This window comes from Acanthochromis polyacanthus, chromosome 11, assembly GCF_021347895.1.
Source record: "Acanthochromis polyacanthus isolate Apoly-LR-REF ecotype Palm Island chromosome 11, KAUST_Apoly_ChrSc, whole genome shotgun sequence".
NCBI classification, from domain to species: domain Eukaryota; kingdom Metazoa; phylum Chordata; class Actinopteri; family Pomacentridae; genus Acanthochromis; species Acanthochromis polyacanthus.
In genome coordinates this window covers 10,822,212-10,849,337 of record NC_067123.1, presented here as the reverse complement: position 1 = coordinate 10,849,337, position 27,126 = coordinate 10,822,212, and the positions used below count along the sequence as shown (strand labels likewise).

Sequence of the window (27,126 nt, the reverse complement as noted above, 5' to 3'; positions counted from 1 at the left end):
TAAACATCTGAATGGAAATGTTAAATATGTTATTAAACTTCTTATCCTATATAATGTCTCTGATTATATTTAGTTGTATTTTGAACTGTGACAAGTGCTAAGAAGTGATAGCTTAGCAAATGTGTTAAGCTAAGTGTTGCACTTTCAAAAGAAGAGGTATGAGATGAGCTGAGCATAAAGGTGTCACTTTTTAAAGATGAATAAATAAATACATGCTAAATTTCCACTAAATTGCAATATTGTGTATGTCAAAACTTGGGTTAATGTTAACCAGTTAGCTAACACTCAACTCAGCATGCTTGATGATATTATCTGGAAAGCTAATGTTTTTTTTTTTTTTTAATTTTTAAATAAATTTTAAGGACCAAATTGAATATTCTTGCTCATACAATTTGTACCACTTCTCAGTTGTACAATATATTAAAAAGATTTCTTTCTTTGTGTTATTATAAGCTTCTATAAATCATGAAGAGCATTTCTAAAAATGTAATATTATTTCTGGATGCTGAGCATGCTCAGAGCCTGATAAAGAAAATCTAGTTCACAAGTAAACTTCATAAACACTGTGTGGTGATACCCATCATCTATGATTGGGGGTTTATATTTGTTTAGCTGGATTAGACAGAGCCCTGCAACAGATTGGCGACCTGTCCAGGGTGTCCCCTGCCTTTGCCTAAGTCAGCTGGGATAGACTCCAGCATCCCCCCGCCCCCCCATGAAACTCACTTCATGGTACACCTCTCTCCTTTTACTATATCACAAAGAAGCAACAGATGTAAACAGTTTACGCTGTCCTACATTTATTTTACATTCCTTAGACTTTAATTATATAACATTAGTAGATTATTTCCTTTTCTAAAACTCCAATTTTGTTAAGACTCACAGTTAATATTTTCCTTTTTTACATGTAATATATTTATTTTTGTGTACAAAATGTATTTGTTAATATGTTTCCCTATTGAAGTAATTACACGTATTTAATCAAATTTTGTGATTATGTAATTTTACCTCATGCTAGACGTTAGAGAAAATTAGGATTTTTTTTTCACTCTTTTGTGTTGCCTTTCCATCAGCAATTACTGGATAATAATTTACTTTCAATACAAGTTTCACACCAGTTGTCCATTAAACTAGACAACAGCACAATAAGTTTAAAGTTAGCTCTGCATGAACATTAAAATATAGTTTACATGCCTCAATAATAATAGTAAAATAATGTAAACACATGTAACAGGATCCTTTCAATTGGTGTAAATAGAACTTTACGTGGAATTTAATACACAGCTTTCCGTTTTACTAATGCTAGAAATAAAGAGGGAGAAAGAAACGCAGGCGCTGTGCGTCTGACGTGATGACGTCGGGGACCCGGAAGGAAGTGTGCAGCTGTGTTGTTGTCGCAGCAGTAGGTCTGCTGATATTTTTCCAGAACCAGCAGAAACAGGCAGACGATCCTCCCGGCAGGCTGTAGCACTTTACCCACAGCTGCTGTTTGTTTGCTTATTTGTTGTTGTTGTTTCCCACCGTCGCCATCATGAACGTGACGCTCGCAGTGAAGCAGTACATCTCCAAGATGATCGAGAACAGCGGGCCCGGGATGAAGGTGCTGCTCATGGACAAGGAGACGGTGAGACACCGCGGAGGGCGGTTCTGGTTCTGTTACTGGTACTATTGCTGATAATGCTACTGGCACTACTACTGATTCTGTAACTGGCATTTCTAATAGTACTATTACTGATATATGTATTACAGTTAATGTTATTTACACTATCACTGACACTGCGGGGTACTGGTACAACTGGTACTGTTACTGGCATTGCTGGTACTAATTCAGGTGTTGGTATTATAATATTACTGGTGCTGTGCTATTGTTACTGGTACTAAATTTGGTGCTTTTACTATAATATTACTCGTGCTGTGCTATTATTGTTACTGGTATTATATCGGTGCTGCACTTTTATTGTTACTGGTATTATTTCTGTGCTACACTATTATTGTTACTGGTATCATTTCTGGTGCTGTGCTGTTGTTGTTACTGGTATTTTTCCGGTGCTGGAACATTTGCTATTGCTGTTACTTGTCACATTTTTGAGCTGTCACTCTGATGCAATTGAACTAAACCTGTATACATGTGTGTTCAGACCAGTATAGTGAGTGTGGTGTACACACAGTCGGAGATCCTGCAGAAGGAGGTTTACCTGTTTGAACGAATCGATTCCCAGAGCAGAGACAGCATGAAGCATCTGAAGGCCATTTGTTTCCTCCGACCCACAAAGGTACAGAACCGTCTGACTGGCTGGATGAGTGATACCATTTATAAAGGTGATAATCACAATATCTAAACATGCCAGATTATAGTATATGGAATAATATATGCCTCTAGTCCCTCAGCAGGTAACAAAAACAAATGACAATACACAGATACAAATACACAAGTAGAAAAGGACAGAATACATTATGTCATTTATCTTAATTAAAAGTGATCACAGATTTATTGTTGCTTTAAGAAATTAACACCATGTTTATGTGTTTCCTACAGGAGAACGTAGAACACTTGATCCAGGAGCTGAGGAGGCCAAAGTACAGCGTCTACTTCATCTGTAAGTGGCCTCAGTAACACTGAATATCTTTGATGTCCACCAGAATGAATTTCCAGAAATCCAAACATGGAGAGGACTGTTCAGAACCTGCCTGAGAAAGTTTAGTGATAGTTGTGTACCGTTGTGGTTTTATCAGTTAAGGACTTAGAGGTTTCCTCAGTGGACTTTGGTTTGTGCAGCTTAAACCTTCAGGAATACTTTTTTTAAAATAATCTAAGCTATGTGTGATGTTTATGAAATAAAACCGCAGCAGCTTTTTGTTCTGGATTTTTTAAAACTGAATATTTGTCTCACTGCTCCGTGTGTGTGTTTCAGACTTCAGTAACGTGATCAGTAAGAGTGAGATCAAAGCTCTGGCTGAAGCCGATGAACAGGAAGTGGTGGCTGAAGTCCAGGTGAGTCTCAGGATCCAGCTGCAGCTCACAGACTGCTTCTTCTTCTGCTGCATTAATTAAAGCTGCTGCTGAAATGTGACGCTGCAGCTGACGTCCTTGTTAACACTGTTGAAAGCTTTTTTTGATGGACAGTGCAAGAAAGCAATGAAAAGCTTTGAGTTCTTACACACATTTGGAACAAACTCCTTCAACTCTCAGTTCTCTTGAACTGAGATTAAATACCTTTCTGTTTGTCTCTGGTGCTCATGAAACCAAATCTGAGGCCACGTAATATGTTAAACTGCTCTGTAACTTACTTTCTTGCTTATCTTACTTGTTTATTCTGTATGTAACTCTTTTCATTGAGGTGAAAGGTCATTTTTATAATGCTTTATGTTTCTTTTACACTTTGTCTTGATGCTTTTTATGTTTCATGTGAAGCATTTTGAATTGCTGTGTTGTTGAAATGTGTTGAAATAAACTTGCCTTAATGAGCGTGTCTGTGTGTTTTTGCAGGAATTTTATGGAGATTTCATCGCTGTGAACCCTCATCTGTTCTCCCTCAACCTGCAGGGAGTTGCCAGGGTAAGAAACGTGGAAGCTCTCTGGTTTCTGCTGCTTTCTCAAGCACGTGACTGAGATCAGATTTCATTCGTCAGGTCAGATCTTTTGTCAGAACAGATACAGTGAAGTCCATAAGTATTTTGACTGTCAGAGTGTTGTTTTTTTTTTTTAAGCAAAACTCGCTCTATGGGAGTTTCAGGTGGATCTACGCTTGTTTTAAATGAAATTTGGTCGGGGATCGTGGTCTGATCTGATGTTCAGTGCAGATAATTCAGTAACTTTTGCAGATTGAGTACCTATGCTGAAATATAAACACTGGGGTGACCGGACGTTCTCTGTAGCTGCACCCGACATGCACACCATCACTGATCTAGGTCTTCTTAAATCAAAGCTCAAAACCTTTGTGTTTAAAATGGCCTTTGAAACTTAGCCGTGTGGTGACATCTTATTTTGGTTTCATGTACTAACTTTTAGATCTATATTTTAGTGTTGTTTTATTTCTGTTTGTTTTTATTGTATATTTTACTGCTGTCTCTGTTTTAAGTTACTGTATTGTTTTTAAATTATTTTCTTGTTTTACTGTAAAGCACTTTGGTCACCCTTTGGGCTTTTGTAAAGGGCTATATAAGTAAACTTTGACTGATTGATTGTCGACTTTCAGCTTTAATTTTAAGGGATCTAAAATATTGCACGAACTGTTCAGGAATAAGACTTTTTTTTTTTTTTTACTTAGGTGCAAAAATTGCCCGTTTTTCATCAATACAGCTTGATTGCTTCATTTGTAATCCACTGTGGTGGTGTAAAGGTGTTAAATCATGAAAATTTGTCTGACCTTAATGCCTGTATTTGTTGCCTCACACATAAATCCACAAACTACAGAAGCTTTTTGTTCCCGGTAACGTTTACAAAACTGGTTTCAGTTATTCTCTAGTAGGATGGATTATTTTAAAGTCTTCAGAAACTCTACAGCTTCATTATGTGATGGTTTCTCACTCTGTTCTGTGTTTTCTGGTGTTGTTCTGGTCCTGTGTGTTCTCAGTGAGTTGATGTGATTAAATGGAGTTTACACTGACGGTGTGTCTTTGTGTTTCAGGGTCGGAGCTGGGAACCCTCCATGTTGTCTCGCTGCACTCAGGGTCTGACCTCCGTCCTCCTCGCTCTGAAGAAATGTCCGATGATCCGCTACCAGCTGTCCTCAGACATGTCCAAACGTCTCGCCGAGAGCGTCAAGGTATCCACGGCAACAGCAAAGCTTCTATCAAACACATTCTCACTGTTTACTCAAGTGATGTACTAAATCCTCTGAACTAAAACTCCCACCTAACATTGCAAAAAAATTCCAACATTTATCAGTCAGACACTCTAAAACAGCCAGAATGCAGAGGGTCCTTGAACTTCTTATTATATATATGTATATATATATATATATATATGAACTTCTTATTGTGTTGTTCCATTCCATTGGGATATTTTATCAAAAGCACTTTGTTTTTGTGGCTCATTAAAAAAATATATTTGTCATATAAACCATTTGCTGTGACTAGATGCTGTTAGAACAACAAAAAACATCTGCTTCTTGGTGCAACCAAGAAGTCATTGGTGACTAAGCTACTTGACAAAAACTCAGCTGAACTGCAATTTGTGTTTACACAGAGCAGAGGGGAGACATGTACGTAAACAAATTAAAAATGTAAGTGGTATCTGTAGCACTTGTGGGCACTTACAAACATTTTGGACGTAAAATAAGATAAAACTTTATGTTGATTCCAGGATTTTTCATTTTTGTGTAAAATATATTACCAAAGAAATTAAACCTTTATCTCACCTTTGCTAGATTTATGACATTGTAAATTTGGTAAAGTGCACAAAAGATATTTCTGAATTCTCTCTACTTTCAGTCATGGTTGTGCTGTTTCCATAGAGGTGTAGGACTTTATATTGCAATAAAAAAATGAACCCTCACAGAAGAAAAATGTAATGATAGCAAAAATAAAAAGCCCAGGAAGTGTTTGGAGTTCAGAGGGTGAACCATAGCTTCAATGTACTTGAATATTTCAAGTGGTGGTGATTTCTCTAAAGTTCAGAGGTAAATGTTGTAGTTTCTTGTGCACTACAGGTACATGATGCATGAAATTACTGAAATATTTTCTTTAAACGTGTTAAACATGTGTCAGTGCAGCAAGAAAACGGAGTTTCATGAGTTTGCAGATGTCCAACTCAGATTTTAATTATTAGTTTAGCAGTTCATTATTTTTCAGTTAAAGGTTGAGATTATAAATGCAGAACAGAAATAGAGTGAAAGTTTTTTTTTTTTTTTTTAAGAGACACCATAGTGACGTCTGGTTGCAGTAAACCAACTGCCCAAAACGCAAAGAGGTTTCATTCAAGACAATGAAAACAAATCTTATCTGAGAAGCTCAATAAAGAAAAAAATGTAATTTTTATAAAAAAAAAAGTTTGTTTTTTTATCTATGAATTAACACTTACTGTAGCTCTGATGTATACTGTTACATTTCATGTTTAGCACAACTCCATTATGTCTGATTTTTAGTGGTAATACTTAAAGCACACGATAGACTTTGACCAGAGTGCCGGATGAGAACTTTCACTTAAACTCTGTCTGTTGTCAGCAAATCATCACGAAGGAATACGAGCTGTTTGACTTCAGGAAGACTGAAGTTCCTCCTCTGCTGCTGATCCTCGACCGGAGCGATGACGCCATCACTCCGCTGCTCAACCAGGTGACCAATCACAGCACAGTGCTCTGTGACATCATCAGGTCTTAACAAACAGGCTGTACGATTCGGTTTTATTCAGTTTCTTAGTTCAGGTGATAAATGTTTGTTTCTCATAATGATGAGATCTTTTACAAAATAATTTTCATAATTACTAGGATTTTTTGGAAATGTTTGTAATTATGAGATTTTTGACTAAAATATTTATATTACAAAGTAGAGGCCTTTTTTGTAATTACCACATCCTTCAATATTTATTACAGAGTATTACAAAGTATTTTTTCAGAGTTTGAGATCTTTTCTTGTAACAAGATTTTTAAAATTGTTTAATGCAATGATTATTTGTTTTAATTCTGAGATAATTTTTCCTAATTTCGACAATTTTGTGAAATTTTAAGATATTCTTTATATTCCAAACTATTTATCATTGAGATGTTTATTGTAGTTAAGACATGTTTTAATGTACTTACACATTTAATAAGTTATGACACATTTTAATTGTAATTCTAAAATATATTTTGAAAATCTGAGCACTTTTAATATAATTATGAAATATTTTTCAGTATTATTAGATCTTTTCTTGTAATTAAGACATTTCTACTGGAATGATGTGGTTTTTAACATAATTGCAAGATCTTTTACAAAGTCAGTTTGAGATTTATTCCTTGTAATTATGAGGGAAAAAAAGTCATAATTGTGAATTAAGGAGTCCAGTGATTTATTTATTTTTTTATCTCTGATGTAAAACAGCTCAGAGGTTTTGTGTTTGTGTTGCAGTGGACGTACCAGGCGATGGTCCACGAGCTGCTCGGTCTGAACAACAACAGGATCGACTTGTCCAGAGTCCCGGGGATCAGCAAAGACCTGAGAGAGGTGGTTCTGTCTGCGGAGAACGACGAGTTCTACGCCAACGTGAGTCTGAAGATGCTGAAACACATTTTCACACTTTTACCTCAAATCACATCTTATCGATTTTTTTACTGTCTTCATCTGGTTTTTAAGTGATCAGTTCAGATCTGCATTTTGTTGTGATTAAAGTCTGAACTTCAACTGACAGGAAAAAATGTTTGTGAGTCTCGAACCGTCACACTCAGGTTCAGTTTTTTCTCAGTTTAATTGAAATCATGCCTCATTTATTCCGTATGGGTCGTCTGGAGGTGAACAGGTCTGTAAACAACAAAAACAACTCAATGATTCTGTAGTTAATGATAATAAAAAATGATGGAGCAGCAGCGGTTCAGTCCCTGACAAATCTTATGATACTTTTTCCTTTTTGTGTATTTTTATTAATCTTATCCTCAATTAAGTAAGTTATTAATTGAGAATACACACAATAATTTACATGTATTAAATCTAAAATATACAACATGTTATAATAAAGCTTTATGGAAAACACGATAAAAATCTGGGCTGCACAGTGGAGTAGTGGTTAGCGCTTTCGCTTTGCAGCAAGAAGATCCTGGGATCTTTCTGCATGGAGTTTGCATGTTCTCCCTGTGCATGCGTGGGTTTTCTCCGGGTACTCTGGCTTCCTCCCACAGTCCAAAAATATGCTGAGGTTAATTGACTACTCTAAATTGCCCGTAGGTGTGAATGTGAGTGTGATTGTTTGTCTGTATATGTAGCCCTGTGACAGACTGGTGACCTGTCCAGGGTGTCCCCTACCTTCGCCCGAGTCAGCTGGGATCGGCTCCAGCACCCCCCGCGACCCTAATGAGGATAAAACAGTGTATAGAGAATGGATGGATGGACAATAAAAATCTGCTAATTGAGTTCCTTCTATGATGGCACCTGACAGCAAGAATGTAAAAACACAATTTGTGAAGAAAATAAAACAATAATTCAACCTGTCAAACATTTTTTCTGAATCAGTTTAACAATATAATATTATTTGACGTCGTATTCTTCTACCAACACACTTTGACTAAAGTCAAATAGCAGAAAAAACTGTCTTATCCAACCCAGACTGGAGGTGGAACATTTATTATTCTGTCTCTTTCTATGTTCCTACATTAGAACCTTTACCTGAACTTTGGGGAGATCGGCACCAACATAAAGAACCTGATGGAGGACTTCCAGAAGAAAAGACCGAAAGGACAACAGAAGCTCGAGTCCATCACAGACATGAAGGTCAGTGTTGGATGTGATGTCTAGTAGTTTAAATGACCTCCTGCAGTCAGTCCAGATGTTTGACAAACAAATCAGTTCTGTTGTAAAAACTGGATTCTTTCAGTTGAGGTTGTTGGCCAAAGTAAAGCCCTATCTCTCCCACAACAACTTTGATAGAATCATCCATGCTTTTATTACATCTAGGCTAGACTACTGCAACTGTCTGTATGTCAGTCTTGATCAGACGTCTCTTCGTCTGCTCTAGCTGGTACAAAATGTTGCTGCCCGATTTCTAACGGGGACGAAGAAACGGGAGCGCATCCCTCCAGTTTTAGCGTCACTCCACTGGCTTCCTGTCTACTTTAGGATTGTTTTTAAAATTTTATTGCTTGTTTTTAAGGTGTTAAATTGGCTTGCACCTTGTTATTTATCTGAATTTTTATATGTCCAGTTTTATCGCTGAGGTCGGCCAGTCAGAGGGTCCTTAAAGTTCCCAGATCCAGACTCAGAAACAGAGGTGACCGAGCCTTTTCTGTGGCTGTACCCAGTCTGTGGAATCGCTTAGTACTTGTTAAAATTAGAAGTGATCGGTCTCTTGATAATTTCTAATGCCCGTTGAAGGCACATATGTACTCTCTGGCTTTTAATTGTAGTTGATTGCTGACATCTTGATGTATGGCATTGTTTATCTTGCTCTGTATATTTCCTGACAGATTATGTCTTGTTTTGTATTTTTGATCTGTAAAGCACTTTGGTCAGCCTTGGTTGTTTTTTTAACTGTGCTATATAAATAAAGTTGACTTGACCTGGGTGTGCTGTCGTCCTTGCAGGCGTTTGTAGACAACTACCCCCAGTTCAAGAAGATGTCGGGCACCGTGTCCAAACACGTGACGGTGGTGGGGGAACTGTCCCGGCTGGTGTCGGAGCGGCAGTTGATGGAGGTGTCGGAGGTGGAGCAGGAGCTGGCCTGTCAGAACGACCACTCCAACGCTCAGCAGGTAATTCACTGTTGAAGTGATTAATTCCCCTCATCTCCATGTCTAAACCCTTCCCTACTGATGGAGCAATGTGTTAGACATGAAAAAGAATGTGATCATACAGACAATACAGTGGTTTTGTGCTTGTTTGTTTGTTTGAAGAGCTGCAACAAGCCTGAAAGGAGCCTGAACAAGCTGTGAAGAACTGTGAGAACCTTTAAAGTAGCTTTAGTAGTTTTTTTTAAGGAGCTGTTTTGAGTTTTTAAAAAGCTGCAACAAATGTAACCAGCTTTAAAAGAGCAGCAGTGAACTTTAAAGAAGCTGTAGTTGCTATAATGAGCTGTAAAGAGATGTAGTAGGCTGAAAAAGAACTGTAGTAAACCTTGAAAGATTTCTAAATATCTTTAAAGGAACTGTAAAAGATCTACCAAGCTGTATTGACCTTGAAGGAGCAATATAAATCTATAGTGAGCTTTAAAGAAGGTGTAAAGGTTTCACAGAAGTTTTAAAACAGATGTGAAAAACTGCAACAAGTTCTGAAGAAGCCATAAAGAGCTCTAAAGGAGCTTTAAAGAAGCTGTAACAAACTGCAAAGAAGCAAATTTAAAGAGGCTGTAATGAGGTTATTGAGTTCTAAAGAGCTTTAATTGAGCTGTAGTAGATGGAACCTATGTAAAATAAGCTGTAATAAGTGTAACAAGCTTTAAAAGCGCTGCAACTAGATGTAACAGGTTAAGTATTGTTAGTTTTAAAAGAGCTTTAAATGATCTATAAGGAGGTGTATCAAGCTCTAAAGAAGCAGCATTGAGCTTTGAAGAAGCTGTGATAAGCTAAGGAACCATAATGAGCTTTAAAGAAGATGCACAGGCGCCATACCATGTTTTAAAATAGTTCTACAGAAGATGTAAAGAGTTTTAAGGGAGCTTTAAATGAGTTCTAGTAGCTATAACAAGCTTTAAGAGAGCTCTTACACTGAACGTTACAAGATTGTAAAAGCTGTATTGAGATTTAAAATGGCCGTAATATGCTTTAGAACAGATGCAAATAGGTAGAACAAGCTTAAAAGGAGCTGTCAAGAGCTGTGAGGAGCCATAACAAGCTTTAAAAAAACTTCTAGAGTACCTCTAAAGAGTATTGAAAATGCTTTAAAGGGGAACTTCGGTTTTTTTCAACCTGGGGTCTGTTTTCATATGTCATTTCATACATGTGAGTGATGGAGAAATGAATTTTCGACATAGCTCCAGTATTTAGCCAGGCAGGCAGCTTAGCAGCTCAGCTAGCAGCTCAGCTAGCGAAAAGTATGGGGCAACTTGCCCCCCCGCGTCAAATTCCGCCCTAACGTGCTTTTTTCCCCACACTGACCAGCTCGGGTAGTCTCAATGAGTGTCCCACAACATACTAGACATGAGAAGTGAACAAAAACCTCCACATTACCTGGCGATCGCTCCTTGTTGTGGTCTGTATCCAAATCTCAAAAATCTCAAAACCGGTGTTTTGGAGCGAGCTCTCACGCGATTTCGCGAGCTATTGCGCGATTTCGGAGGGATGCGCTCCCGTTTCTTTGTCCCCTTTAAATGAGCTGTAATAAGCTGTAGTAACCTAAAGGAGCTGTATAAAGTTGTAATGAGGTTAAAATCATCTGTACAGAGCGGTAAGAAATTCTGAAGAAGCTGTAATGAGTCTCAAAGAAGCTCTAGTTGGGTTTTTCTTTGTTTTCTTTCAGAGCGTTCGTCGGCTCCTGCAGAATCCTCGTCTGTCGGAGCTGGACGCCGTCCGTCTCGTCATGCTCTACGCTTTAAGATATGAACGTCACAGCAGCAGCATCCTCCCGTCTCTGATGGACGAGCTGAGCAGGAGAGGAGTGTCCGAACGCCACCGCAGGGTAACCATGACGCCGCAGTAGTCGGCTGTGATTCAGAGTATTTTCTATACAGTCACACTCAGGCTGTAGAAGTTGGAACGAAACATGTGGTTCCTTCATTTTGCCTCTGGAGGGAAGTAAAGTTCATAACCTGCTTCTCTCAGATGGTTCAATCTGTGGTGGAATATGGAGGGAAGAGAGTCAGAGGAAGTGACCTCATCACACCGACAGATGCCGTCGCCATCACTAAACAGTTCTTTAAAGGACTCAAGGTATAAACACACACAGACACACACACACAAACTATTGATTTATACAATAGTTTATCATCTCTACTTTGCACTAATGATTTTATAAACGTGAGCAATGTAGCCGCAAGGGGACACAAGCCAGTGTCTTATTGTGCTGGTCCCAGATAAATACAGAGGGTTGTGTCAGGAAGGGCATCCGACGTAAAACTTTGGCCAAATCAAACATGCGAATCAAATGTATGACTTCCATACCGGATCGGTCGAGGCCTGGGTTAACAACGACCGCCATCGGTGCTGTCGACCTACAGGGTGATGGTGGAAAATGGACAACTGTTGGTCAAAGAAGGAGGAGAAGAAGGTGTGTTCGTAGGAAGAGAGAGAAGAGGAACACCAAGAGTCTAGGACTGTGAGTAGGGACCTTCAATGTTGGAACTATGACAGGAAAAGGTAGAGAGCTGGTTGACATGATGCAGAGAATGAAGGTGGACATACTGTGTGTCCAGGAGACCAAGTGGAAAGGTGGTAAAGCTAGAAGTTTAGGAGCAGGGTTCAAGTTGTTCTATCATGGTGTAGATAGGAAGAGAAATGGAATTGGAGTTATCTTGAAGGAGGAGTTTGTTAGGAATGTCCTGGAGGTAAAAAGAGTGTCAGATCGAGTGATGAGCATGAAGCGAGAAATCGAAGGTGTGATGTTCAATGTTGTTAGTGGGTATGCTCCACAGGTAGGATGTGAGCTGGAGGAGAAGGAAAAATTCTGGTTGGACCTTGATGAAGTGATGCAGAGCATCCCTAGAAGTGAGAGAGTTGTCATTGGTGCAGACTTCAATGGACATGTTGGTGCAGGAAACAGAGATGATGAGGAGGTCATGGGCAGGTTTGGTATCCAGGAGAGGAACGCAGAAGGATAGATGGTGGTTGACTTTGCAAAAAGGATGGAAATGGCTGTAGTGAATACTTTCTTCCAGAAGAGGCAGGAACATAGGGTGACCTATAAGAGTGGAAGTAGGAGCACACAGGTAGAATACATCTTGTGTAGACGGTGTAATCTGAAGGAGATCAATGACTGCAAAGTAGTGGTAGGTGAGAGTGTAGCCAGACAGCATAGGATGGTGGTGTGTAGGATGACCCTGGTGTTGAAGAAGATGAAGAGGGCAAAGGCAGAGCAGAGGACCAAATGGTGGAAGCTGAAAAAGGAAGAGTGTTGTATGACTTTCAGGAAAGAGTTGAGCCAGGCTTTGGATGGTCAGGAGGTGCTTCCCGATGACTGGACAACTACAGCAAATGTGATCAGGGAGACAGGTCGGAGAGTACTTGGTGTGTCATCTGGAAGGAAAGGAGATAAGGAGACTTGGTGGTGGAATGAGGAGGTGCAGGAGTGGATCCAGAGAAAGAGGTTAGCTAAGAAGAAGTGGGACACTGAGAGGACTGAAGAGAGTAGACAGGAGTACAGGGAGATACAGCGTAAGGTGAAAGTAGAGGTGGCAAAGGCCAAACAAGGGGCTTACGATGACTTGTATGCTAGGTTGGACAGTAAGGAGGGAGAGACTGATCTGTACAGGTTGGCAAGGCAGAGAGACAGAGATGGGAAGGACGTGCAGCAGGTTAGGGTGATAAAGGATAAGGATGGAAGTGTGTTGACAGGTGCCAATAGTGTGATGGGAAGATGGAAAGAGTACTTTGAAGAATTGATGAATGAGGAAAATGAGAGAGAACGAAGAGTAGAAGAGGTGACTGTTGTGGACCAGGAAGTAGCAAAGATTAGTAAGGATGAAGTGAGGAGGGCATTGAAGAGGATGAAGAGTGGAAAGGCACTTGGTCCTGATGATATACCTGTGGAGGTATGGAAGTGTCTTGGAGAGGTAGCAGTAGAGTTTCTGACTGGGTTGTTCAACAGGATCTTAGATAGTGAGAAGATGCCCGAGGAATGGAGGAGAAGTGTGCTGGTGCCCATCTTTAAGAACAAGGGAGATGTGCAGAGTTGTGGCAACTACAGAGGAATAAAGCTGATGAGCGACACGATGAAGCTATGGGAAAGAGTAGTTGAAGCTAGACTAAGGGCAGAGGTGAACATCTGTGAGCAGCAGTATGGTTTCATGCCAAGAAAGAGTACAACAGATGCAATGTTTGCTTTGAGGATGTTGATAGAGAAGTACAGAGAAGGTCAGAAGGAGCTGCATTGTGTCTTTGTAGATCTGGAGAAAGCTTATGACAGGGTGCCCAGAGAGGAACTGTGGTTTTGTATGAGGAAGTCTGGAGTGGCAGAGAAGTATGTTAGAGTGGTGCAGGACATGTATGAGGACTGTAAGACAGTGGTGAGGTGTGCTGTAGGAGTGACAGAGGAGTTCAAGGTGGAGGTGGGACTACATCAGGGATCAGCTCTGAGCCCCTTCTTGTTTGCTATGGTGATGGACAGGATGACAGACGAGGTTAGACAGGAGTCTCCATGGACTATGATGTTTGCAGATGACATTGTGATCTGTAGTGAGAGCAGGGAACAGGTGGAGGAGAAACTGGAGGCGTGGAGGTTTGCCCTGGAAAGGAGAGGAATGAAGGTTAGCTGCAGTAAGAGGGAGTATCTGTGTGTGAATGAGAGGGACCCAAGTGGAAGAGTGAGGTTACAGGGAGAAGAGATCAAGAAGGTGGAGGATTTTAAGTACTTAGGGTCAACAGTCCAGAGCAATGGAGAGTGTGGAAAAGAGGTGAAGAAGTGTGTACAGGCAGGCTGGAACGGCTGGAGAAAAGTGTCAGGTGTGATGTGGGATAGAAGAGTTTCAGCTAAAATGAAATGAAAGGTTTACAAAACTGTGGTGAGACCAGCCATGTTGTTTGGTCTGGAGACAGTGTCCCTGAGGAAAAGACAGGAGGCAGAGCTGGAGGTAGCAGAACTGAAGATGCTGAGGTTCTCTTTGGGAGTGACCAGGATGGATAGGATCAGGAATGAGTACATCAGAGGGACAGCACATGTCAGAGGCTTTGGAGATAAAGTCAGAGGCCAGACTGAGATGGTTCGGACATGTCCAGAGGAGAGAGAGTGAATATATTGGTAGAAGGATGCTGAGTTTCCCACTGCCATGCAGGAGGCCTAGAGGAAGACCGAAGAGGAGGTTTATGGATGTGGTTAAAGAGGACATGAAGGTAGTTGATGTGAGAGAAGAGGATGCAGAAGACAGGGTTAGATGGAGGCAATTGATTTGCTGTGGCGACCCCTGAAGGGAAAAGCCGAAAGGAAAAGAAGAAGAAGATTTTATAAACGTGAGCCTTTGTGAACATGGAACAGACAGTAAAGTTTTATCTGCTATTAACATGTATAAAAAATGTGTGAAATCTTTTCTGGTGGCTGTATATCGATTTATTAAAGCTGGTCAAATATGTATAAATTAGCATATTTAAAGAGCTGATTGTTTACGACTCTACTTCATGTGTTCTGCTGCAATACCTGTGACTCACCTGCGGACTCTGAAACAACCACGTGATACGAGAAGCCACCAAAAACGTGTTCTGTCAGTGAACACTAAAACAACTGAATGCAACAGGATGATGTTGTGTTTCTGATGTGCGTGTTCAGGGGGTTGAGAATGTTTACACTCAGCATCAGCCACTGCTTCATGACACTCTGGATCAGCTGATCAAAGGTCGACTCCGAGACAGTCAGTTCCCCTACCTGGGAGCCAGCAGCCTCAGAGACAGGTAACACACCTGAGAGACACACGACACACACCTGAGAGACAGATAACACACATTTCAGACAGGTAACATGCATCTGAGACACACAACACAGCTGGGAGAAAGGTAACGCACACCTCTGTCAGGTAACAAAAATCTGAGGGGCAGATAATGGACATTTGAGAAACACAGCACATCTGTGACACACTTAGGCCACCCAAGAGACACACACTTCAGTCAGGTAACACATGTCTAAGGTGGGCAACACATCTTAGAGACAGATTACATATAGGCATATAGACACTTCCTCAACTTTGGTACGGATTCCTTTTTTCTTTCTCCCTACAAACGTATTTCATACAAGAAGATAACCCACATCTGAGAGATGGGCAGAACACATTTAAGACAGGTAAAACATTTCAAAAACAGGAACTGTCATCACACCTTACAGACATTTAACACGCACTGGAGACAAATAAAACACACTCAATAAAAAGGTAACACACAACCCAGTCAGGTAACCCTCCTGAGAGACAGGTAGCACACACCTGGGAGAAAAGGTAGGCCCTGGAAAGAGAAGTAGCACACATTTGAGACAGGTAACCTGCAGACGAAGGTCACATGATGAAAATGTGTTTCAGGCCTCAGGACATCCTGGTGTTTGTTATCGGTGGAGCCACGTATGAAGAAGCTCTGACTGTTTACAACCTGAACCGAACCACACCGGGAGTACGAATCGTGCTGGGAGGAAGCAGCATCCACAACACAAAGAGGTAACGCGCACGCACGCACGCACGCACGCACGCACGCACGCACGCACGCACGCACGCACGCACGCACGCACGCACGCACGCACGCACGCACGCACGCACGCACGCACGCACGCACGCACGCACGCACGCAGGTGAACCCTTGTGAAACCTGTCCAGGTGTCTTTACTTCTCTCTTTGTCTCTCCGTTAGTTTCCTGGAGGAGGTGATGTTGACGGCAGGTCACAGCACCGGCGGCGACAGAGCGCACGGAAGCGGTCGCCATGGCAACAGGCGCTGAACCCAAACCCAGCTTTCCTCCTTTTTCCTTTTCTTCTTCACCTGTCGTCGGACAAATGGCATCATTCCCTCTGTGTCTGTGTCTGTGTATTTAAAGAAACAACGTGACCTTTCTGTGAATCACCTGGACTCTGAGGAGCTTCCGTTTCCAAACACGAGGCGGTCAGAATATTAAAAACAACCTCAACAATGTCCCTGGGGTCTGAAAAGACGATTTTGTGTAAATCCATTGTATTGGACTCTCTCTTTTATGTTGCTAAGGCTGTAACAGTGCGCAGAACTCACAGTCCAGTCACATTTTGGATTCAGCAGATCAGAATAACATCACATTTTTGTAATTATTTAGTAAAATAAACCATACAGTGTGAGCAGAGATGGAATGAACAACATGACACGTGAGTTAACAAATGGCACAAGATTCATAACAGTCACAGTGTCTGCAGCTTTAAAGGCGAACCCTGCTAGCATGCCGTAGCTAGTAGACAATAACTGCTAACACTGAAAAAATGTTACACTCAAAGCTGTAAAATTTTTGTTCCGGGAGGGGCTGATGTTTCGTACAGTTGCAGCCTGAGACACCATAAATATTCTCAAACTATATCTGTACCAAATGTGTTCCCACTGGAATAAAATGCAATGCGGTTTCATTTCTTACAACATTTCAGCTCTGAGAAAAGCTGCTTCAGGTGGTTGCAGCTCAGTAAACCCGCTGTCAAGTCTGATTCTTGTTTAGTTTGGAACGGCAGAAACACTTTCTGGATCTGTGAACTGAGTGGAATGTCCCTTTAAATTCTCTGTGTGACTGTGTGAATAAAAGAGAAATACGACTCACTGCTTTTTGTTTTTCATCAAATTATGGCGTCTGAACATCAGTCATTAAAATCAGTCAGCTACTTTGTGTTTATGAAATTCTGCTTTCAGATGCTACGGACTGCAGTCTGTTCTCATTCTTTTTAATCTTACATAAATGAAAACATATCCAAGGTTGTAACTGTATTTTCTTCTCAGCTTACATCTAATATGTATAATGTCTCACAAATTAATTTTTGCAGAGGAGCAGAAATAAAAACTATGAACTGACAATAAGGTGAGCTGTGTTTGTAACTGTGCAAACATTAGACAACCTTTAAAATATCAGCTTGTTGTGGAGTCTGGCTCAGTCCAGTTCTGTTTGCAGGTTATTGAGGTATAAGAACTGCTGCCTCACTAGTTTATCAAGATAACAGTGTGTGGACTGTTGGACTGTTTGTCTTCATCTGCTGTCCTCAACTCACGTGAACCGATTTCTCTGAATGTTGATTTCCTGAAAGAATTATAGAGAATCTTTTAAAATGGTACTTTTCAAGGACTTTTGATGCCTTCAAGCTCCTGACATACATTTGTGCTTGTTACGACTCGGCTGTCTAGGGTAGCCGGCTGGTAACAAAAGAAAGTAGTAGTAGTAGGAGGAGGAGGCAAATAACCGAAAATACAGGGCAGTAGCATTCCTATCTAACAATGAGTTCTATATACACTAGACTATACCAAAGATCTATTCATGCACACAACAGCTCAACAATCGACGTGCATAAACCCCCTATCTGGACAGCTCAGCTCAAGAACTGCCACCGAAATGCTGCATGACTGAGCCTTTTGAGGTCCCCCTGGCACCTGGATTGGCAGAGGTCGTCTTTCGTGGACCAATCAGTCTTCAGCTTCACGGCCGCAGGTGGGGCAGAACCATGGAGGTGGAGTAGACGAAGATGGACGCCAGGCTAGCAGCTGTTGATGAGGAGCGCAAAGGCCCAGGGCCGTAACAGTGCTCAAGTGCATAAGTCTAGGAGAGATAAACTTACAGTCAAGCAATCAACTGTGGGAGCACTGATTAGAGGTGAGGCTTCAGAGCAGATGAGAGGACTCACTGTATAGGAGCTACATACTAGTGACATGATGGAGGGACTGTCCACCAGGTACAGGGCCCAAAGTGACCACATGCCCCTGGATTTTTACCTGAAGAAAATCTTAAAAAGACACAATATGACCACAGAACAACCCCAAAGAGACACAAAATGCCACAAAGAGATGTAAAATGACATGGAGAGATGCAAAACAACCATGAAGAGAGACAAAATGACCACAAAGAGATGGACAACCATAAAAATATGCAAACCAATAACAAAAACACATAAAATGACCACAGAGAGAGACAGACAGACTACAATGAGAATGAGAGAGATTCAAAATCTACACACAAATAATCAAGATTAGATAAAGTTAAAGATAAAAAAATTTAACACCGACAAAACAACTACAAGCAGACACAAAGACACTACAAAGAAACACAAATTGATTAAAAAGAGATGCAAAACAATTATAAGGACAAAGTGACAACAAAAAGACACAAAAAAATAACAAGGAGATGAAAAATAACCAGAGAGACAGAAATGACCACAAGGAGACACAAAGCCAACACAGCAGATGCACAACAACCACAAAAGACACAAAATAATCACAAAGAAACACAAAATGACCACAAAGGGGCACAAAATGACCAGAGAGACACACAACATGGCCACAAAGAGGCACAAAATGACCACAAAAATACACAAATTGACCAGAAAGATGCACAACATGGCCACAAAGAGGCACAAAATGACCACAAAAATACACAAAATGACCAGAAAGATGCACAACATGGCCACAAAGAGGCACAAAATGACCAGAAAGAGACACAAAATGACCAGAAAGAGGCACAAAATGACCACAGAGAGACACAAAATGATCAGAAAGAGGCACAAAATGACCACAGAGAGACACAAAATGATCAGAAAGCGACACAAAATGGCCACAAAGAGACACTAAATGACCACAAAGAGACACAAAATGACCACAAATAGACACAAGATTACAAGAAAGAGGCACAAAAAGACCACAGAGACACAAAATGATCAGAAGCAACACAAAATGGCCACAAAGAGACACTAAATGACCACAAAGAGACACAAAATGACTACAAATAGACACAAAATGACCACAAAGAGAGACAAAATGACCACAAAGAGATGTAAACTGATCGCAGAAAGACATAACAAAAGGCAGCACTATTACACCATCACTATCAGTGGCAGTAAAAGAGAGAAACTACACATGAAGTGAGGGCAGTTCAGTGAACGTGGTGCACAAGTATAGATCAATACCTGTATGGACATAATATTTACAATGTGTAGGTGCTGTCCAGGGTTCAGGTGTCCATCAGGTTGGATCGCTTCCAGCTGCTCAGCTATAAAAACGCTCTTCAGATCAGGGCTGCCTTCAGCAGACTTTACACTCTGACTTCCCTTCACTTACAAACATCAGGTTCTGTTGATCCAGGATGCAGGTTCTGTTCAGAGCGGTGCTGCTACTGCTGCTGCTGAGCGCCGGTGCAGCTGATGAATGTGACATGCCCGAGAAGGTGCAGCCACAGCAGATGGACAAGGTAGGAACACAACAGCACAACACGATGCAGCCATGTTGTTTCTGCAGCACTTATCGCCTGTCTGTCTGCTCAGATTGTGGAGTCTCACTGGGTTCTGGTGGAGGCGTTCTCGGATTATCCACAAGGTATAGACTTAGTGAGGTACGCCAACAGCTCGGTGGTGGAGGTAGAGACAAGAAGTGACAACAAAACCTTCCTGCTGGTGGAGAGGAACGTTGTGTAAGTCCATCACACAGCGTTGTGGGTCTGTCTGTGGTCCCCCCGTCCTCTCAGGTTGAGGTTCGCTTCCTACAACAGAAGTTTTGTTTTTTTCAGGGGTGGAAAATGTCTCATCTTTCGTCTCAACATGACGATTCCTGATCCCGAGAAGTCCAACCACACTTTGGAGCTGGTAGAGCCCGGTGAGTCACCGAACAGACTGGATGGACACTAAACTACACACAGAGACACAAATTGACCAAAGGAGCCGCAAAAGAACCATAAATGGACACAAAACAACTGCATCAATACATAAAAAATCACAAAGAGAAACCAAAAAAAACACGAGACACAAAACAACTACAGACACAAAACAAAGTGACCACAGGCCCTTGGATTTATACCTGAAGAAAATCTTACAATGACACAATATGACCACAGAACAACAACAAAGAGATGCAAAATGCCACAAAGACATGTAAAATGACATGGAGAGACGCAAAGCAACTATAAAGAGTTGCAAATCAATCACAAAATGACTGCAAAGACACTCAAGATAACCACAACAAGACACAACATGACCACAAAGAGATGCAAAGCAAACACAAAGAGAGACAAAATGACCACAGAGACACAAAAAGACATGGACAGATGGAAAACAACAGCAAAAATATGTAAACCAATTACAAAAAGACACAAAATGACCACAATGAGGCACAAAACAACCACACTGACACACAAAACAACCACAAAGAAACACAAAACAACCACAACAGACACATAACAACAAAGACACACAAAAAAACAGGTATAGAGACACAAAACAACCACAAAGACGTACACAATTACCCAAACATCTGCTATAATGATGTTATATCCACACAACTGCTTCGTGCAACTGCTTTCAGAGGTAAAACATCCCTCGATCTTTTGACATAACCCTGGTAAAACAGCTTCTAGACTCTACTCCAGGTCTTGTAGCGGGGTCAAGTCCAAATGGGATTCAAGTTTTTGTGTGTGTGTGTGTGTGTGTGTGTGTGTGTGTGTGTGTGTGTGTGTGTGTGTGTGTGTGACTGATCCGATCTAAGTTATTTAATGTTTTGAATCTGCCGACACCCGTTAACTGACCAAGATAAGAGACACTTCAAGTATTGTAGATTAATTGTAGTACCTGGTTGAACCACCAGGTGGAGCCTCCTGTTTCAAACAATAGCAACCAGAGGGTAACCCTCATTGTAGGGGTTTTAGCTGCTAAAAGGGCACCATGACAAAGACTTTTGGGATGTATATTAAATGACATTCAACGAGCACATATCCATTAACCCAAAACGAGATTAACTAGAATAATTTCTCGATGACCAAATGGCAAATGTAATACCTGTTTTAATGACCTGCATCATGTGTATAAAGCTTACACTAGCAATATCAGCCAAGGTAAATTAGCAAATGTAGTCAGTTTATATTATAAATTAATCAATCCTTGATCAAAAATGCTGCATTTATCAGAAACCATCATCAAATTCATTAAACCCGTATGGTAGCAGATGTAAACAAAGGATTCGGCTTAGGTTTGTGCCGATACAGAGCCATTAAAAATAGCTTTGATCATCTCTTTGCAGCACTTGTTTTAGTTCCATCTGAAATGAGAAAAACTCCACCTCCCAACAAATCCAAAGAAAGCTGAGCAGCACATCTCTGGCTCTGAGCTTCTCAGCTCTGAGTTGTGACCTGGGTTCAGTTTATCGTTTTGTCTTGTAGTTTTCAGTTTTCTGTCTGAATCTCTTCCTTCCAGGAACAAAGGAGTACGACGGCGTTGTTTCTGTGTACGATGATCAGGGCCGAGCAGATTTCTACCAGTCCTGTCCCGACTGTCTGCTAGGCATCTACAGTGGCATTTTCGAGGGGAAAATCGGGAGAATGCTGCTCTTCTACAGTGAGACCAAACACCTGACAATACTGGACGGAAATATCATCAACACACCAGATGTCTTAATGATACTGATGATACTTCCAGCCTGAATTCTTGTTATTCTCTTTGACAGGGAAAGAAGGGAAACACCAGGATGCTGATGACCTGAAGGCGGCAGCGGTAGTCCATAAGAAGATGGCTGAGTGTCTGAAGTTTGATGTCTCCACGTGGTTCACCTACGACGGGGTGGCAGGTCAGAGAGACACTAAAATAACCACCGTGATTAACCTCCTGTTGGTCGCTGAACGGCAATGCATTTAATTAATCACTGAAGTCATGATTCTGTGACAGTAAACTGAACAAATTTGCATTCTGGCTGCAGCTCACAAAAAACTACGCATCAGAATTTGTTCACTTTAGCTTCAGATCAATAGTCTCTGATGAGTCCATGACATTTTTTTTGTGACATGTTATGCACTCAACAATCCATTCTCCATATTTTGGAGCAAAAACAACAACTAAAATGGCTGAACCACTTTGTCTGAGGTGATACAGAACCAGAACAGTGGGCTTTGAAGATCCCAAAATCTGAAGATTTTTTTATATTTTATGAATAATTATGAATCATTTGCAATCCTGTAACTTTTGCTGGCGACCCAATTTGCCGTGGCCATCATGATTTTGCATAGTGTTTGTTTTTTGCTGCTGTCATCCAAAATGTAAATAAAATAAAGGGAAATCAATGGTAAATTGGAACGATAAGGAATGTTTGAATCCTCTGATGACAAATATGTCCATGTTTACTGATGTAGTGGCTGAACTAAAAGTAGGGAGGAGGATGGAACATGGGTGTCCTCAGAGAGTTTATGGGGTTAAAGAAGAAGCTGTTTGATGTATTGATAATGAAGATAAATGTTAGGAGCACCAAAGAGAGTTTCTCTACAAGACTCCAACGGTATCTGTTGACAGCTAAACACCCCGAAAACTGTACATACTATGAACACAACTACAGAGAAATACCTCATAGCTGCCAGATAATGTACAAAGGACTAACATGGGTCACACAGTTTTCCTTCCTTGTTTATTGATTTATGGCTCTTGGACATGGCTGGTGACTAAGTGGAGCTGCAGGGTGGATGAAGAGGATGTGAATCTGCACATCAGGACAAACTACTGACTTCAGTCTTTGTGTCTCTGCAGAGTTTTGTGTTGACAAGAAGAAAGAAGCCTGAGACGATGATAGGACTTCATCATTATGTTTCTGTTTTTTCTCTTGATTCATTAATAAAACATACAGCAAATTTAGACTGTCTGTATTTATTTCACATGTAGCTGGAAACAACTAAAACAACATTGTTAAAGACGACAGTTATAAGATATCAGAGTGTTTTACTGTCTCAGTTACATTATATTGTGTATCTGTATAATCTGGTTTATGTTTGTTTGAACAAACTCCATGACTAAAATTTGTTAGATATTTTGTTAAAAACTTAGCTGAGCATTGTGATGAGTTTAACAAGTTAACCAGCAGTAAAAAACAAACAAACAAAAAAGCAAAAGTATTATTGGTGTACAAGACTAACTGCCTGACTATAGTTTAAGCTGATAATGTTATGCTACATTGAGTTCATGAGTGATTCTATAATTAGGGGTACATTTCAGATCAACCAAAAAGTGAAAAAATCATTGTGCTTTTTGACTTTATATTCTATTTGTTTCTATAGTATACCCTGGATTGTGCTAAATGCATTAATTGGCCAGCTTAATCACTAATTATTTCTTAAATATTCAAATCAAAATAAACACCTAATTCATTCTTTTGTCAACTGTGTTACAGACAAAAGTTATGTCGTAGAAGACATGAATTAAGTACTCCGCAATTGATAAAACAATTGTTTGCAACTTCTTGGGTCTATTCATCCAGAATATTGTTGTTGTTTGTCTAACTGCTTTGAAAATAAGAATTGACAAATATACCCCATGGACTTGAAATGTACCCCTAATTATAGAATCATCCTCATGTTAAGGAAGTAAGGGTATGCAATATCAGCTTTCTTTAGCAGTACCTAACTAGCTCAGCTTACGTTGAGCTAATAATGTTATGCTACATTAGCTTGAGATATCAGTAGCTAGCTTGCTGACTTTTTATGTTATTTTAATAATGTGATGCCACATAAGCTTGCTTTAGGACTGCCTAACTAGCTCAGTTTGTGTTAAGCTTATAATGTATGTCCGTTTTGCAGCCTTTAGATATAAAATAAGACGTCAGACTGTAGGTTTAGACGCACAACAGCTTATTAAAGTGAATAAAGGACTAGTCATTCACATCCAGAAGCTAGCAAGTAGCTTTCTTAGATTAGTTGCTCCTTGACCCATCCTGTAACTTAGAGAAAATCCATGCAAATTATATATCAAAATGTAGGGCTTGACTAGTAATGTATGCTGTGTTTTGTAAGCCAAATTCGCAAAAGAAAAAGACAACAAAAAAAATTGTGGTAAAAATCCATCCATCCATCCGTTCTCTATACACCACTTTATCCTCACTAGGATCACACGGGGGGCTGGAGCCTATCTCAGCTGACTCGGGCAAAGGCAGGGGACACCCTGGACAGGTCGCCAGTCTGTCACAGGGCTGTGTTGAAAATCCCCTTTCTAATGAATGGTAGCTGCCAGAACCCAGCCTTCTTTGTTGTTCTACTTTACTTCACTAAACTTCATTCAAAGTTTAAAGGAGTCATAAGGCTTCAATTGTTACTCCTCTAATTCTGTGTTTTGGTATCTTTTACAGTTTTACTGCCGTCGCAGTTTAGGTGTTGTGAAGTTTTTTTTTAAAAATCCTGAATTTTTCTTCTGCTCTAAATTATGACCAAATACTTTCATTTATTTTAAATTGCAGTTAACCATGTCTCCTTCTACTGTTCATGAACAATTTATGGAAAAAAAATTGCAGGGGTTTGCACCCTTTCTTTACCCAGTGAGTCTTATCGCTGTAGAACATTGGGATTTTTCATAAGTCATCTCAGACTACAGATAACCTGGCAATAGCCAGATTAATAATTGTGTAGTATTTCATAGTACTCCACAATATCAATCTGGGACCGCTCCATGTAAATCCGTTCGGAGGAAAGAGGCACGGATTGGACAATGCAACAGTATGTCCCGCCTCTGACAGGTTTGTTTTTAGCCAATCGCGGGATCTTCACAACGAGCGGAGCCAATTGGTAGATTAAACTCTTACCAAAACCCGTACGTAAAAAAGCACAAACATCTTTACCATCCAGAAATGCGCAAAGCGCCTCTCGTTGTTCTTCCTTCAAAGAAGCGATAGGAGATTCAGCTAAAACCGACTTAATAGCAGCATCAACACGATCGTTGTCCTCCATTGCCATGTTTGTTTTGATCTACTGGCGCTTGGTGTCGTCGTCACACCCGGATATCCTGCCCCACACACGAATACTGCGTGATTGGCCCAAACCAACTTGGTGCTGTACGAAAAGTGAAGGCGGGAGCGGAGCAAGATGGTTTCTTGAGAGATTTGTGAACTCACAAATATCGCGAGAAATCAACTTGCTGGCAAGGTTAGACTACAGAGTGTGTCAACCAAAACTGGAATTGACTCCCATTATTTTGGAGCTCCAAAATTTTGCGTGAAAATCAGAAACAGAGGGCCTCTCTAACCTGTCATCAAATCTGTATATTACACAGAACAGACATAAAAATACAAAAGCTGCATCAGCACACTCAAAATTTCTTCAGAAAGTTTTTAGTTGTAAGTTTATGTTTAACCAGGATGATCAGCTGGAAAACAAAGAATGCTGTCCTGAATCTGTCCTACATGGAGAACATGAAGCCTCTGCAGAGAGTCCTTAAAGACCAACTCCGAGATGAAGTCCTGGATCCAGCAACACTGCACAGATGAAATGACACTGATTTACTGTTAACAGTGATGTGGTTGTGATATGAAATATTTGGTGAGAGAAGAGAACAAATGGATTAATGTAGATCACAGCCTGTATGAGTATATTGTCTGCATATCGCTGAACATCTGAGTTTCTCTTCAACACCAGAAAAAAGGACAAAATGAGAGAAGAAGAAGCAAATGAATGGACATGAAAGTAGTATATTGTTCAACTAAAGTGGGATTGTAACAATCATATTAGTAAAACCAGCAGAAAAGCCTCATATCATCCACTTTTCTGTTTCCTAGTAAAGGAATCAGCCAGTTCCTTCAGCGCAAAGTTTACTAATGGTTTCTCTTTTGAGGATTTTCTTTTACAAATGGGACAGTTTTTGTTTTCAGCTTGTTCCCAGAATTCCTGCAGGCAGCTTGAACAGAAACTGTGGTTGCAGCTCAGAGACACAGGATCTCTGAAAGTCTCTGAACACACGTGACACCTCAGGAAATCTTCAAAAAGTGCAGTTTTCTCAGCCATTTTCTCTGTTTTTTTTTTCTTGATCAAAGACTCACCAAATGTAATTTCCCTTCAGCTTGCCTCATATATTACTCCAAATATGTGTTGTTTAGATCTTATTCCTTTTAAGGGCGTCCTGCTTCAGCAATGTCAGAATCTGCACTGAGATTCATTTCCGATTCATTGCTTAATTATTGACATTCTGTTATCGCTTTTTATTACCATTACAGATCAGAATGTGGCCTCAAGCCCGTATAACCAGCCCTTTAGACTTTAGAACCAGTCAGGTCTGTAAAGTCTCCTTCATCAGTCTGACACCTTTCTTCAGAGCTGGAGTCCACCAGCAGGTTTTTAGGTTGCCACTATGACAGGCACCAGTGACCTTCTCGCTGCAACTCTTAACAGCCACTCCTGCAATGGAGGCTTTGAACAAGGACCACTCAGATTCCACGTCCCCAACCTCCCCCGGGACGCAGGAGAAACTCTTGTGAGTTGAAAACCCCACAGACAGAGTTCTCCTCCAAATGTTCCCAGCTCACCCTCACTACTCATTTGGGTTTACCAGGTCTGTCCGGCAGTCTTCCCCGCCATCAGATCTAACTCACCACCAGGTGGTGATCAGTTGACAGCTCTGCTCCTCACTTTACCCGAGTGTCTGAGACAAACGGCCTCAGGTCTGATGGCACAACTACAAAGTCGACCATCGAGCTTTGGCTTAAGGTACTAATAGGTACACGTATGAACCTGATACTTGAACAAGGTGTTTGTTATGACCAATCCATGACTAGCACAGAAGTCCAATTATATGATACCAATCAGGTTCAACTCCAAATTTTCCCCTTTGTTTTCATGCAAAAAAGTACAATTTTGAAAAATGTTTACATTGAATAAAATGTCTTTTTAAATAGCAGAGCAAAATACCTGAGCTCTCTAAAGAAAAATAAGTGCAATTTCAACAATATTACGCCTA

General features: G+C 40.5%; 2 protein-coding genes across 2 annotated transcripts; both read left to right on the top strand.

The window, feature by feature from the left end:
• Nucleotides 1-1,368: 1,368 nt before the first annotated feature.
• Nucleotides 1,369-17,007, top strand: vps45 (vacuolar protein sorting 45 homolog). Its single transcript, XM_051956010.1, has 15 exons — nt 1,369-1,624; nt 2,139-2,273; nt 2,537-2,597; nt 2,913-2,992; nt 3,488-3,556; nt 4,629-4,766; nt 6,166-6,276; nt 7,048-7,182; nt 8,287-8,400; nt 9,210-9,377; nt 11,080-11,238; nt 11,382-11,489; nt 15,034-15,155; nt 15,773-15,904; nt 16,094-17,007. The coding sequence occupies exons 1-15, from the start codon at nt 1,532-1,534 to the stop codon at nt 16,179-16,181; spliced, it is 1,713 nt and encodes a 570-aa protein (XP_051811970.1). The 5' UTR covers nt 1,369-1,531; the 3' UTR covers nt 16,182-17,007.
• A 2,525-nt stretch (nt 17,008-19,532) lies between these two features.
• Nucleotides 19,533-22,976, top strand: LOC127536088 (saxitoxin and tetrodotoxin-binding protein 1-like). The gene is made up of 6 exons (XM_051955548.1): nt 19,533-19,637; nt 19,711-19,856; nt 19,953-20,038; nt 21,628-21,768; nt 21,878-21,997; nt 22,945-22,976. Exons 1-6 carry the CDS (start codon nt 19,533-19,535, stop codon nt 22,974-22,976), a joined length of 630 nt encoding a protein of 209 aa, XP_051811508.1.
• The last annotated feature ends 4,150 nt before the right edge of the window (nt 22,977-27,126 follow it).